The sequence below is a fragment of the Typopeltis vanoorti genome, chromosome 1 (assembly GCF_054136105.1).
Source record: "Typopeltis vanoorti isolate ZY-2024b chromosome 1, IOZ_Tvanoo_1.0, whole genome shotgun sequence".
In the NCBI taxonomy this organism is placed as follows: Eukaryota; Metazoa; Arthropoda; class Arachnida; order Uropygi; family Thelyphonidae; genus Typopeltis; species Typopeltis vanoorti.
In genome coordinates, this window is record NC_143549.1 from 71,371,384 (window position 1) to 71,387,096 (window position 15,713).

Here is a 15,713-nt window from a genome sequence, read left to right on the forward strand (position 1 = left end):
TTGGGAAATAGGATAAAAAAAAAACAAGTTTGTATAAAATTACTTGGTATCTTGAATATATATATATATATTTTTTTTTTCTAGCTTAGATAGAAATTTCTAGCATTGATAAAATATCATGATATATATATATATACATATATATTACGTTTCGTGAATGTTCAGAACCTCCGTGGATCCTTGTAAAAGGCTGTATATAAAAATAGTTTACATTATTTTATATATCAGTCCAAATACTGGTGCCGTGTGTAAGAAAGAGTTAAGGAGACAGAACCTCCTAATATTCTTCTTGAAGTGCTGGAGGTTGTAAGTGTTGGGGGAACACTGCGTGAGGAAGATTATTCCAGAGAATAGAGACAGATAGAATGAAAGTGAGAGAAGAAGGGTTCGGTGGGTTAGCGGTTAAATTTTGAATCGATGTTCGGAAGCTGAATGAAGGGTCAAAGTGCGAAAAAGGAAAATTACATTAATACGGAGTGAGAACATAACAGTTTTTTATTCATAATAAGATATAAAGAAAAATTTAATTAAGTAAGCCATAGAGATAAGAAAATTGAATCGAAACAACTCTACCCAGGCTTGTTTATCAACCATTCTTACAAAATGTTCTTCTTACCCTTAGTGTCTATAAGTAATCTCTCGAAGAATGAAATCAGTAAGTTTTTGTATGGAAATTTCTAGCATTGATAAAATATCATGATATTAACACGTTTACGATAAATCTGTTGAAGTTCAGCTTATTATAGTAAAAGTGTACTTTTATCGCATTTTACTACTGATTACTCATTTATGTGATTTCTATGTTGCTGTTGTTTTTTTTATATTCATGAAATCAACATGTTTCCCCTCCCCAGCATATCAGCATTTTGGTGTCGACCTAACAATGATTGCAACATTCGACAGAATGATGTTTCCTCTCATCCAGGAAAAAAGTGTTCTATAATTTAAAGCTAACAAAATAATTCATTCTAATGATAAAGCTGACAGCTTTATTATAACAAATGATGTTTATTTTTGTTTACTTCACATATACAACCCGTTAAGTATACGGAGGGGAAGGGAATTGCTGACACTCGCAGCGTGATCCTCCAGCTGGGATTGCATATTTATAGTAGTTTCCCTTTTCCTGAAATGACAACCCTTGTTTGCTTCCTACCGCGTTACAATAGCTGATGGGAGTAAAGTGCTCTTCAGACCGCCTACTGAAGTCATCTAAAACCATCGTTATAGCATCCCAGTCAAGGTTCATGCACGCGAAAAATCTGAACATGAGGTGTGGTGGCACGGGCTGATGGGGTGTTCTGCGCAAGTTGCACGAGAACCCTTAGTGCAGTTGCCTTGAACTAGCGACCGGCGAAGCAAACATCACGCGAGGTATTTCACATGAATATACAGTAGCTGCTCAAGGGGAAAGCAAATAAACCACCGACACCTGGCATAAGGGGAGGTGCGAATTTACACGTGGAATTTGCACCATTAGTGGATAATTCACACACCTGTTTGTAGGCAGACGCCAGCATTATTTGCCATTATTTCAACCAGAGATCGTCAACCCCTGATATGAACAGCATGCGTAATGTGCGTACGCAAATGTAACACAGTAAGATGTATTTGCAAATTAAATGGACTTTTGTTGTCTGCTTGATGACGTTACTTATTCACGCGGTGTGTGTTATTATACCAAAACATCGTATCTTGAGTGTTCATTTAACTTATACGTATACGTGATACAGACAGATTAGTTTACAAGTGCTAGGACTCGCCTAATATCAAGGTCTTTCTAGATAGAGATTGTTGAAAGAAGGGAGGTATTCGATAGAACTCGCTTGTCCATTTGACAGGGTTCGTATACGATTGAATGACTCAGTCCATGAGAAAGAATGCACTCCTGGACAAAGAATGATTATGTGTTGCCGTCATCAGCTATTTGTTTCTATAAGTTTATAGATTTCAAGCAGCAGCTGATATTAAGAGCAACAATGAATAATAAATGGAACTGTATATGGCGGAAGTTGTCAGCCACATATCCGGTTCCACATGTATCAACTATATAGCTCGATGTTTTTACATCGGGGAAGCAAGACGTTGCGACCGTGCTTTCTTGTAAGGGTTCAGAAGTTCCGTTTACGTTTTAAGACATCACTGAAAATCGCTCTAAAACACACATCACACTCCATTTTGGCTATTTATTTATTTGGCTTAAATATGATTTACTAACATAAAAGGAAACAATAAAACGAGTTAGGGACGTGATGGAGTTCGACGTTTGAAGTGCTTTAGTAAAATCCTTACTGATAAGTTTAAGATGAAAGAACGTTAATAACTACAATTATGAAAGAGTGTTCAGGTTTTAAGTTCAGTCATTCTTGTAGATTGAACCAACTAGCTGAACCATTAAAACTTTAATCAATAAAAATCTCCGCGATTACGTTTTTTTTTTAATGTTTCCTTTGATATTGGCATAATCTAAACGTTTTTCTCTAATATTGGCATAAATAATCTATCCTTGGTCTACAGGGATGATGACACTGAACACAACGGACAGATCCGGTATTTTAGTAGCAATAAATGAATTTATTAATACATTTTGTTACCACTTTTCAGAGTAATTGTAAAATTATTTTAACAAGACTAAATTAAAATCTGAAATTCGTTTTTATAATATAGCGCTTTCTCATATATTTTTGGAGCATACCCCTATAAAATTTTCAAGTATTATATTACACACCATCCTGCTATATATGAGAGAGCCTGACGTTGAGAAACTGGACGTTATTTTTCTCTGACTAACCTTAAAAAAGAAACCCCCAAATATTGAAATTTCCCACAAATTTATTGTAAAATTATGATCACCAAGCCTGCTAAACAACTTCTATATAGGAACAACTGATATCATTAAAATACCAGTTAAATTTATTGTTTTAAATTCAAATTATGTAACTAGAAACAAATATGTTCTTATTTTATTTTTCTTTAATGTTTCAATTTGTTATTTTTGTTATTTTCTATTAAATTTTAAATAAAGCAAATATTTAACAAGCTAAATTTCCTTGAAAAGATGCAATTTGAATGGAGGCCTCGACATACTCTTTTGATACCAAATGGACATCTTAATTCGATGTTATCCAATTCTTGCATTACGTCGCTGAATTAAGGCAACCTTTGTGTGGTTTAATGCAGCTTCTTAAGAATTTTCTAAACTTTAATACGGATACACACGCACAAAAAAAATTCTCTGAACTACATTTTAAAATCCCAAACAATTTTTCCGTTGCTTTCTAGCATGGAAATTCTTATTGGATTTTACTGAGGAGAAAAAAAATCACTTCAAGATAAAATAAGACACATAAGAAAACTGGAGAATAAATTCTAAGAATATCATAATAGATATTGATAATATCTATCAATATATTCTCAGAACGTAACGACTTTGAATGGTAAACGTAGAGTAGAAGGAGTAGTTCTCAGAAAGAGAGAGAAAGAAAGTAATAATAAATCTGTTTTAGCACATTTAAACTTTGCAGATGAACTGTGAACACAATTGCAGGTCCAAGTATTGGCTCAAGATTCGAAAACTTCAACACACGTCACCAAAACACTGTCCAGTTCTTGGCAATTCAGTGGCGACATCTGGTGATCACTTCCGACAATGTTTCAAGAAACATGCTTGGACTAGCCTGAATGCGAGCTATCAATCAAGGCGTTATGTAAACAAAACAGTGACTGATAGAAAAAGTTTAAGAAATATACCAGCTGTTTCTTGTTTATTACCACTGCTTCCTCAATGAAGTACAGAAAGAAACGAAATACTAAATTTAGTAATTTTACGCAACTCATGGGAGACAAGAAGAAAGCAATTCTTAAGTAAACTGCCTCAATAATGACAATATCAATCTTCTGGCGGTCCTCTCATTTAGCAGTTTCCCTATTGCGATTCAGACGTTTCTATCTTAACCCGAAAACATCGTTTTTCATTATCCATCTCAATGTACGCTGGAAGGTGAAAAGATCGTTAGTGAGTGCTTCGACCCTTCGTTACACCAGCAGAGTTGGAAAGCAGAACACAGTTCGAGTGAGCGATCTATCACTCAGCAAGACCGAAAGGTGTGACACGAAGCTAAAATTACATCCGCACGCCATGGTAGCACGAGTCTCCAGATGAAAGAACGAAGTGATTAAATTGCTCTTACAAACACGTTCAAAGGTGAGTTGTAATTTATTAGGACCATGCAATCGCAATACACGTTGTTCTATGTCATCATCAGCTGGCTGCACTGCGTGCAAGAAACATTATCCGCCACGCTGAAGAACAGGGATGTCCAAGTCAGTAAATAAAAGGTAGCATTTTCAGTAATGAATTTCAGAAATAAATATTTAAATATTACCTTCCGGCAACAATATCGCTGCATTCAGAAACCATGTTCGTACGGTATTATTGAATGGATGCATTCAATAGAGAAATATTTAAATGTAAGAAAATTAACCTGATAGGTCTTCAGAAGACCTTTATAGGTACGATTCTGGTCACCGATTAAAAGAACGTCTAGACTTTTTTTTTTTTTTTTTCGGCGATGGCAAGTGGTTAAGATTGGCTGCATATCGATCTCTAAGTGAGGAACCTTTATAAGGTCTACACTCCTGATGATGCGTAATGCTTATCCCGTGTAGAAGTAGCGGTTTCTCCCTTCATCCCCTCCCCGGAAATTCAAGTTTTCATCCCACAAAATAGGCAATCCGGCCAGAATATGCAATTCATCCGACATAAACGCTGACCTCATAATTTAGTTGATTCGGCCATAATTTCAACCAATCGCCCGATTTTCAAAAGAGAAATGGGCTAAAAGAGTTCTGCCCACTTCCTTCAGGGAATGAAAAGGCGTTAGATATGATTTATTGATTTTATTTATACAAAAAAGGTGTAATTAATTCTTGCTTTCTAGGTTAAACTTTCAAAACAGTTGCGAATGGCACAATTCTAGTTGATCCTTAAATATTTGTGGTTTAGTTAGGTGAAAGTTCTTGAAATATCGCAGGATTTCAGCTGTTTTATTATTATTGATCCCAGAGTCACACACAAGAATATATTATTTCATTTTCAATGCTTAGTTTAAATTATTTAAACTGGAGCATTGTTGTATTTAAAATTCACAACTTGAATCATTGTGGTTTATCTGATTTCGCTTTAAATTGACGCTGAACTTAAAAAGATTTTACGGGTCTGTAGATGCTATTTAAATTCAACGGCAATTTAAAGTGTCATCTAAATGCAACAAAAAAAAAAAAAAAAAAAAAAAAAAGAAAAGGCAATAAGCATGTGGGTTCTGAAATCTGAAAGGACTCCAATTCTGTTGGACGATAAGGTGTTGTCGGCAAAAGAAAGACAGAAAGAAACCAAAACTTGCATTCAAGTAGGCATTGATGCAAAGTCCCAGGCTTTTCAGATGGATCCTGCATTTGTGAAAAGATGTTTGAGTAACTACGCTAATAAGCCAGATATGCATACGGGGATAGAAAAATGGGAAATCCTGCATCGACTAATGAAAAGATTATCTCCCCATATTTTTCCGTCCCTATATTTTATCTCCGTATGTGGACCAATTTTTCTTGAATTTGATGTGACAGTTGGCAATTTTCTCGTTACCTTCGAAAAACAATTTTTTTTTTCTGGTATGTAATAGATTAGAATATCTTAAGATATCTTTAATGGCACGGCTTTTTTTTTTTTTTTTTGCGACATTGTTACCCACAAAAGGTCGGAAACCTATTCTGCACTAATTACTTGAATGGATTAGAATATGAAGTTGTAACATCCAAATAATTTAAAATACCGAAAAACCTTAAAAAGTTTAAAGCATTACGACTTCCATCTTATTCTTTTAATGTTCTTTTTATTTTTTTTCATGTTTACTAATCTCCTAAAGTATTTCCGTAGCATAGTCAGAATGACATCCTCTTTATCAGAAAGACTCGGATTTGTATCTCGTATACAATGCGAGAATTATAGTATTGAGACAGAATTAACCTCCTTATTATAGTATTAATTATTTATGAAAATCATTCGGCTATAACAGGCCACTGAGCAGAATACGTAATAATGAGATAATCACATGAATTCATCATGTGAAAACGTGAGTTAATTGTTGCGTTGTTAAAAATATTTACGCCTCTCTAGAAATGCCAACTTTTGTACAGAGGCGTAAAATATTTTTAACAACGTAACAATTAACTGTTAGCTGTAAAATGCAGAACGGAAAATTTATTGGTTGATATACCAGAAGTAATAATGTGGTTAGAAAAAAAAAAAAAATACAAGAAAGAAAAAGAAAGAAAAGATAACCGAAGCTGCAGCTATCTTAGCTGCACAGTTTTTTTTTTTTTTCCTTCGAAGGAAGGAAGTCAGAGTCCAACAAAATAGGTTGGGTGGGTCGATCGTTAAGGCTCACAATTCTCATCATCATAATCCGCTGCTTAAATACGCAACGGAGAAGTAAATGAACTACAGAGTCAACGACTTCCGTCGACACTGCAGCCGATGAGAAAGATTATCATCTAACAATCACGCTTTACGATGACCGATGCCAGAGGGTGAAGAAATGAAGAGATACCGATCCCTCGTTTAAAGATGCGTCCCCGCTAAAACGCAAACGGTTTTCGCTCGTCATTTTTTTTCCCTTCTTTTATATTAAGCATATTTTGACGATCATTTTACAGTTAATGCATTAAAAATTCAATGCCGCTCATTAATTTAAGCGGAATTCCTGAAAATAATTACCCGATCGATGTAAAGCCGTACTTACAGCGAATAAATTGAATGTTTGCCGGTCTGCAACGATAGCAAAGTTCTTTTGTGTTTAATGACATTCGCAGTATTTCGGAGGACATGAAGCATGCGTAGTGTACATTATTTCCATGTCGTTTGGTTAATATCAGCGTAATTAGTTGTTTTTATAAGATTAATAACTTAATTTTTTATTAAATTTAAAGTTATAACTTATTAGTTGTGCATTCAAGTTATTAGAGTTATATAAGTTATAATTTATGGTTGTAATAATTTAGATCATTAGTTTTAAAGTCTTAATATGACGTAATCTGGCGAATGAAATCTCAAGGATGACGAATTTACAGTAGCATTTGACACCTAGGAGTATAAGGGACACTACAATATCTTCATTTCAAGAAACGAAAAAGAAATTGATACAAGGATATCGGCGTCTAGTACATTATTTGTTGGACTCTGATGTTATAACAGTTAGTTTGGGCATTTCAAATTTGTCCATTAGCAGCAAAACTTACGATTAGAATTGTTAATAAAATCAATCAATTTTGAGCGTTCAAGTAATCGAATTTGCATTTGTGTTCACGACGGATAAGCAAAGATTGGTTAAGAGATGAATAAAACATCTTGACACGTGTTACAGCTAACAAAATGTACATCCGCCCTGTCCTGGAAAAAGTTTCACGTGCAGTTAAAATAAGACTGCCGGAGTCATTAATCACAGGCACCTGACTACCGCTATAAAACACAGTAGCCCGTTTCTAAATTTAGCCGGTATTGCAGAGCACGTGAGTGCGTTCATGACTATCAGCTGACGACTGCTTTTTAACATCCGAGAGAAGAAGTTGCAGTGGCCACCGAGGTAACTAAACTCCTCTGTAACTGAACACGCACTTAAGGCATCGTTTCCCTTTTTCCCTAACCTCAATTGTACACACACACACACACACACACACGCACGCATGTCCTTGGCTTTGTTTTTACTGTGCCAAAGATGCCATCTCATCTTACGAGCTGTGCTGGTAGACATTAACTCATGGGTCACACGATGCTTAGCCAACCCTAAGTCTTTCCATCTGTGGTTCTATCCAAGTAGACGAACTGAACTCACGAATCTTTCTCAAATCAATATTTCTGGGATCAGCAGAGGGATTTTCTTTTTTCATTTGTTTAAGAGTACCAGTAAAAGTGGATAAACATCGTCTACCACATAACATCCACATTTCTACGAATTCCTTCCATACTTATTGATGTTTGTATCTCCCCCCAGCAGTTAGAAAGAGGGGGGGGGTCCTTCTAGCTGCTGAAACAGGGATTGACATCTACTCGCCCCATTACGCCTGTGTACTAAAAGCGAAAGAAAAACGTAGCAACTAGATATGCCACAACTGTATATGGATCGGAGAGCAGCGCTTACTCGGGGCGATTTCTTTCTTTCAAGAAGTTTCTCGCGCAAATGAATAGTACCATAAGAAAAATCAGAGAATAGAAAAGTGCTTACGAAACTAAAACAGATGATTCGAAGGAAATTCAGGGTGGATGTTAAGCGGTGTCGTTGCTCCCAATACGTTCTACGAACAGAAGGTGGAGTCAGTATTTTGAGGGCATTTTTCCGAATGCCGATCCGATCCTTGCAGCTGCGTTACTCGACGGTGCAGACAGACAAATTGATCATGCTAATGACCACTTCCAGCTGTCGCACCGACTGCTTACGGCTATGCAAATGTTCCAGTTTCCCCGCACCGCCACTGGTGAAATGCGTGCGCATCGGACCCGAGCGTTTCAATGCCGCAGAAATGCACGTGCAACAGGCGTCGATAGGAGAAACAAAACGGTATACAAAAAAAAAAAAAAAAAAATGAACACTTACCGAGAGTACGACAAAATCCATCGTGGTCCAAAGAACGGGGATGGAGATACAGTCACTCAAGTCACTGAAACAAGTTCACCGCCAAACAGTGCAACACACACACACATACGCACTTTAACCTCCTGTCACTGCCCACGTTTCTCAACAAGCATCGTCCGCAGTCATATCCCGACGGTCAGTGACGTCTAGGCTTGGGTCAAATAATGAGGTCGGAAAGGAAACCGATGGGTCGAGCTCGCCTTCAGATGTAGACACGCCAAACATATCCAGCAGCAGTTCGAGACACGTCGATTCACTTAACATACTCCGAACGTTCACATCCCGCCGTCAACAACACGAGCGAGAGAACGACACGTCCACTCCCGTCTCCGTCTGCCTCAGGAATGACCCACTAAATGGAAACGACGGCTTACACTAGATCGTCCGACAAGTCAATGTCAGGTCACATGCACACCCTTTCTCCAACGTTTCCGTCCCTGCACGTACCATACTTTCGACGTACGGAAAGGAAGAAGAAAAAAAAAAAAACTTTCTGCACGTGCAAGCTAGCTATACTTTCGCACGCGCATCGTCCCGCACAGCCCTCTCTAAGTACTGCGTGTGTCCTGTAGCGCACGCCACCCCAAGTTTATAAGGTCCACTCCCATTCGTTTCCTCCCTCCCCCCTTTCATTAGTATTTCCCCGAGTGCTGGGTCCCGGGGGAGCGGTGCATGCCGGGAGCTCAACCACCTCCAGTCCGCCGGTGTAGGAAGCGAAGTACAGACCTCTGGTGCTGTTTATTATTCCTCACAGCAGGAACTGGTGCCGGACTGAGAGCAGCGGCCCGCCAGAGCGGCACGTTCTTAGCGCACTTATTGGCGTCTTCAGCAATAGTCTCTATCTCCTCTTTTGCTACAATTTATCAGTTCGGCGTTCGTTACGCATTTTATCCGACATTATCCCAAAATCACTCTGTCCCTATAACAAGGACTATTGTTTACCAAAAAAAAAGTTGATGGGCTACCGTAGCCATCCCAACGACTAATGCAAATAAACATCAGCTTTTATTATCATAGCATATTTCCACATAACGGCGTAATTTGGAAATAACAAAACTTTGTACCGAATGTATAAAAAAAAAAAAAAAAAAATTGACTTCATATACATGTTGTATATAGTTTCTAGGGAATATCCACCAACAGAGTAATTTGGAATTAAGACGTGTTCTGTGATGTGTGCATGAAAATTAGTTGGGATTCTAGACATCGGGAAACTTCTGATGCAAATTATTAGGGGGGGGAAAGAAAAACAAGAAAGAAAGAAAAAACTTTGCTGTGTCTGGAAAGAAACGCGCCAGTAAACTCACTGGGAAATTAATTGCAGTTGCGACCGGTGGTACCAGAAGTGCAGTTCATACCAGAATTAGTGAAGCGAGAGGTGCATTGTGTGCGGCAAAATAACCATCAGTGGCCACTTGATTAACATCTACGCATTCCTGGAAATCTTGCTGTTTTGATAGAGAATGATTTCAACAAGAAAGTGACAACCTCACCCCAGGAGGCGAATATTAGTAATTGCGTGGTGTTGCAGGGATTTAAAAAATATTCGAATATTAATGAAAATAAAAACCAAAGAAACGGGAAAAGATTCTAAAAATATCACTTTTACCAAATGACAGAACAATTGATTTGCGACAGTTCAGGAATAAATCACCCCTTAACGTCTACCTCGTGTGAAGAATCTTGCAACAAAATGAACCATGGGACTCGAAAACGATTGAACAAAATCTCAGAAGGAATGCTGCATTAGTGTAAGAAACATAAGCCTATGTGCTCCGATGAGCCACGTTTTGCTCTTGTTTTACAGAGAAAACAGTTGCAATTTGAAGAAAACATAATAAGACTCCATAATGATAAATATATAGTATCGAGAATACTGGAAAATAAAATTGACTTGTTGTCTGGTTTGTTGGCAGCACAGGCCTATCCTTGAATATCACTGTTTGATCAATATGCGTCTGATAATGTTGCATCTGCAGCATTGCCCGACATTTGATTCAAAGGGTGCAGCATTGCCCGACATTTGATTCAAAGGGTGTAGTGCATTGTTCCACAGAACACAAGAGCAACATTAGACCTTTACACGACTCTACTCAAACCCGACTCCTTTTTAAAATGCAATGCACGCCACACAAAAGAGTTTTTGAACACACGCACATACACATGTTCAAAAAGAGGCTAATATCCATTTCCTTTGCTTCCGATGTATGAGCGCGCTACAGCACCAGAGATGATTTTTTATTGGTTCACAACATTCTACTTTTTGATAGCTAAGAGACAGAACTGCGAAAGACCACCCACGTCTGTCTGCCGCCTGCAGTGATGTGGGTGAAAACGGCAGTAACTACGGATGACGTTAAGGGTGCATAAATCGACAGAACAACCCCTTGGCAACTGCAGTGTGTCCTCGTTTCATGTCGATGGGGATGTAGGAAACGTTATTTCAGAAATATCGTCAACAGCCTTTGAAAAAGAAATCGTATCAAACAGTCGCGACACAAAAAAAAAACTTCTTACATTATTCGTTGCATGCATCGAATTTAAAAGACTGCGAAGATAGATTTTTCTTATACAAGAGTGAAGATAGTGCATCACAGAGGAACGCATTTAAAGTATTTGAGAAGTGAATGAGGTACGCGTTCCCAAAATGATTGAGTGTTTAGATAAGGAAGGCTATTGGACAACTCCCGTTCATGCCACCACGTAATCAACGAAGCGATTGTTATTTAGCACGTGCCTTCCGTCTATTTCTGCTTTGCAAACTAACGAGATGCTCCTTGGCGAAATTGAGAACTAAAATAAATTATTTTACACCTCATTTGTCAGCGTCTGTTTACTAAGTGTTAGGCCTTTATATCGCTGGTCTAAAAGAAATTCACTGACCTACAACTCTTTAAATTCTCCGGGTTTTCATACGAAGCAAATCCGCTTCAATTCTATAGGTAGAATACTAAAGTTAGCCTGAAATAATTCGCAAACTCGACTAGATCTCCGAACTATTTGGGTCTTCTCTGAGATCCAAATAGTTCCGTGGAAATACTCCATATTTTCTCTTATGATAGAAACGCATACATTCAAGTCCTAGCGGCGAAATTTTTAACTATCGCAACTGTAATACGTCTCTGACTGAATGTTTTTCGATTTATAAGAAAAACAAGATAACTATCAGATTGCTATTTAGGGAGATAGCATTTCTTTCGGCAATGATTAATTTAAGTTTGGTTTATATATTTTTATATTTTTCAGGGCTTATAATAATTGATGTGCGATTAAAATAACGAGATTTTGGAAAAATTGATATATAAACCCGAAACTTTATTTTAAAAAAATGTAATTTGCTGCTACCTCGAGAGCGGAAGTCTAGCTGTCAACATCCCTGATAAGTCCAATGCAAAACGCACAGTATGTGGAGAAAACCGGTTGTCACAACACGAATGATGTGTACACAAAACAAGGAAAACCTAAGTGGGGTCATGTAAGTCTCTTAGAGATTAGTGCAATGATGATATTTCACTGGTTATTCCCAGGGCCATCAGTGTTGGGGCAGAGGCCTCTATCCCTACGGTGAATGATGTTGCCTACAAAAAAAAAAAAAAAAAAAAAAAAATTAAGAGAACACTTTGTATGTGTGCAGCGCCACCTGTAAGTATAATTTTAAATGCTTTTACATATCTGCATATTTTCAAGCCAGGAGGGTTGCAGCGACATCTGGAATAGCTCCCATTTCAAGCGGAAAGACACATCTGGCTTTATCTAAAACTACACAGACATGTAGGCTTGCTTCGTAGACTGCGTTGATAAAAAGGAAATAATGATAAATAATATAAAACAAAAAAGAGGGAAAATGTCTTTTCGGTCCGAACAGCGGGAATAAAGGCGAAAAAAACGAAACAAGCAAAAAAAAAAAAAAAAAAAAACAGTCCCGTTGTTAAAAGAGACAGAAACTTGTACATGACGCAGAGAACGGCGGCCGCTCTACGGAAAGTCGTAACTAGGTGATTTATGGGCTCGTAAGTAGACTTTACAGCCTATTATTTGGTGCTCATTCTGCGAACAGAGCCCTACAGGGAAGGGAGAGAAGAGGTTTTTGGGTGTCCAGGAAATATATGTAGTGTTGTCATCCGCAAGGGGACGGCACACACATACGCACACACACACACACACACACACACACATAAAAAAAAACCTTTTTATTAGTTTACTCACTCTTTTTTTTTTTTTTTTTTTTTTACTACATGGGATGAAGACCTGCTCCATGCTGCATGACAGTCAGGTTTCAAACAAAAGACAACGTTAAAATTAACGAGGCTAATTAGCGTCCATTCGTATTATCTCCACTCCCTTCTAACCCCGTAATCATGTTCAAGCACAGTCCTAATTCGAATAATCAATGGCAGTCACTAATTTAACAACAGAGTCGATAAACTTGTCACCTGAAGCTTGAACAGGAGGTGTTTTTCGTTCCATTTCCTTCAACAGTCCACAAATAACCCAAACTCGACATTAAGGAAAAACGGGTTGCAGAAATTCATTCTTCATAACAAACAATGGAGAACGTTTCCCCCATTATACGTGTCTTAATTCAAATGTAATTACTTTCTTTAATATCTTGAAGACGTATGCTTCCTGTTGTGTACGCGATTTTAACAGTAGTCGCTGGGGCGAGACCGGGTTATCTATAAGAACTCTTGACAAGTATCTAGAAATAACTATTCTGTGCGTGTTTTGTCACGCGAAGTGGAAACAGCAAGCTATGCCACAATCATCTAATCGAACGTGAACAACTTGGCAACATGTCAAGAAAAATCCATTGTTATCGCATTGCGTGTTGTGACGCAACGATGCTAAGATCAATGCCTTATTTAACAGCAAAATCTTCCTCAATGCCATAAATCAGAGAAAGACCGAACTTTGCCTGTAACCTACAATACTGTACTTAATCTCGGGATGCAGTATCGCGGGTTACGGAAATGTTTTATAAGTTTGGATTGATTCGTTCTCACACATTGACGACATAACTAATTATTATTATTATTTAGACTTTCAAAGGCCTCGTAAATGTTGATCTATTCCCATTTCATGCCACATTCGAAGTCATCTGCATCCTCGCCTGTTTACAAGATGCTAAAGAATTACCATACAGCTGACCTCATCACCATGCTCTAAACTTTCGTCATCGACTGCATTTCGTTTCCGTTGAAGAACCTGCTGTTGCCATGGAAACACGGAATCTGCAAATAAATATATATTTTATATGAGAGAGAACACCAGTAGGTAACCCATATGACAACTATTAGGAGCCACAAATCCTTGTCATGTATGGTCACTCTCTTTTTGAGGATCTCTCAGTACCCTAAGAAAACTATGAATATTTACCATCCAATCAATTAATTCACCGAATAGAAACTCGTTAACCTTATGATTTCATGGTCATTATTCTCTTCTTTCCTTCTGGTTTGATATCTTTTTGCTTTAGTTTCAGGGCCGTACTTATGCATAGGCGCATTAAGCTATAGCTGTGGGCCCCCGAAAAATTAGGAACAAACAATGAGGGGTCCAAAGCACTCTAGCGCCTTGGGCCCCCAGCTTGCCTCGGGAAAAGTATAATTACTGAGTTGATTTGTAATTTGCAGACAGCCACCAGCAAACAACTAAATTATACATATAATCACGTATAGAAAACGATAGGCAATTAGACACACACGTATAGACAATATCTTTTGGAAGATACAGTAGCTGAAAAATTCAGTGGGCGCATGCAGAGGCTAGTGTTGCTAACTGAGCGGTATTAACGTGTACAGCAAAGAAAATGTTTATTGGACTTGGTAAATCTAGTAAAATACCAACACCATCTTTAGGGTTCAAACAATATTTTAGTTTTAAAGAGTGCAGTTATAGAAATTAACGTCCCATATCAACCGGTTATCAGTGGCACAATAAAATATGGTACATTAAGTAACGAACATTAATCTAACCGTTGAAGAACAAATCTCATAACCTCCCACACACAAATATCGGCACTCCCCCCCCCCCACACACACATCTTCTCTGCATCCCTTAACAGCAACTTGACAAAATAAAAGGAAGCAATTTGACCAACACGATGGGAGCCTGACCTTCAGGATATATTTCACGATCATCTCAAGTTTTCCAAGACCCAGAGGTTAACGTAACCGCACGTGATCCTATGAAATCTGTTTGGATGGTATTTTATGACAGCGCAGCTACCGTGAAAATTGACTTTTATAGTTAAGCCCGTCAATGTCTGCGGAACAATGTGTTGACCCGCAGGAACTGTCTTTGGTGATGGCTCTTCCATCACACGCGAGCCATTAGAAATCCTGGTCAACAAAAGTCTTCGGTGACCTCGGCGAACTTTCGAGAACAAGATGGAGGTAATCCGGTCCAAAATATGTTATTATCCGCCTCTGCCGTTGACAGCTACGTTGATCCCGGAAACTGAACCCGTCACTCGACTGTACGGGAGACCTGTAGCTCGAGAAATAAAAATAAAGTACCTTGGCTCGCATCTGTTGTTAGTGAATTGGAAAACACTTGCGGTTCTTTGTTCGACGAACGACCCAGTGAGTAAAGAAAGAACTGTAATTGTTACAAGATAACTAGTATTGTACGATACAAATCTCCATTGGAATCCCTGCTATATCATCTTGCAGTGTGTGTGAATATTTCTGCCATAAGCAAAACAATTAGAATGAAAAAAGAAGGTTGGCGTTTATTATTATGTTCATAATACAATGAGGCGGGTTTTTTTTTTTATTTTTTTTTTTTTTTTTTTTTTTTTTTTTAAGATGAGGCTGCTATTTCTCTCAAGTGAACCGAAGAGAATTTTAGTTCACTGATGATTTAAATTTGTATGTGTATTTTTTTTTTTTTTTTTTTTGAAAAATAACTAATAAATACGTCTGCTCATTAGTGCATCTCCTAATTAACCCTTCTTTGTTTGAGAATTTTTTTTTAGTTTTTTTGCATTTCGTTTATTGTTTCTGTTTACTTATGCTTCAAGAAACA

At 37.8% G+C, this 15,713-nt stretch overlaps 1 protein-coding gene across 1 annotated transcript in view; it reads right to left on the bottom strand.

Moving 5' to 3' along the window:
• Positions 1 to 9,097, bottom strand: part of LOC150110079 (E3 ubiquitin-protein ligase PDZRN3-like) — a 44,388-nt gene extending 35,291 nt beyond the window's left edge. Inside the window, exon 1 of the mRNA XM_090391197.1 lies at positions 8,646 to 9,097. Coding sequence (XP_090247323.1) covers positions 8,646 to 8,666 — 21 coding nt within the window. The 5' untranslated portion in view covers positions 8,667 to 9,097. The remainder of the gene's footprint in view (positions 1 to 8,645) is intronic.
• Between the last annotated feature and the right edge of the window lie 6,616 nt (positions 9,098 to 15,713).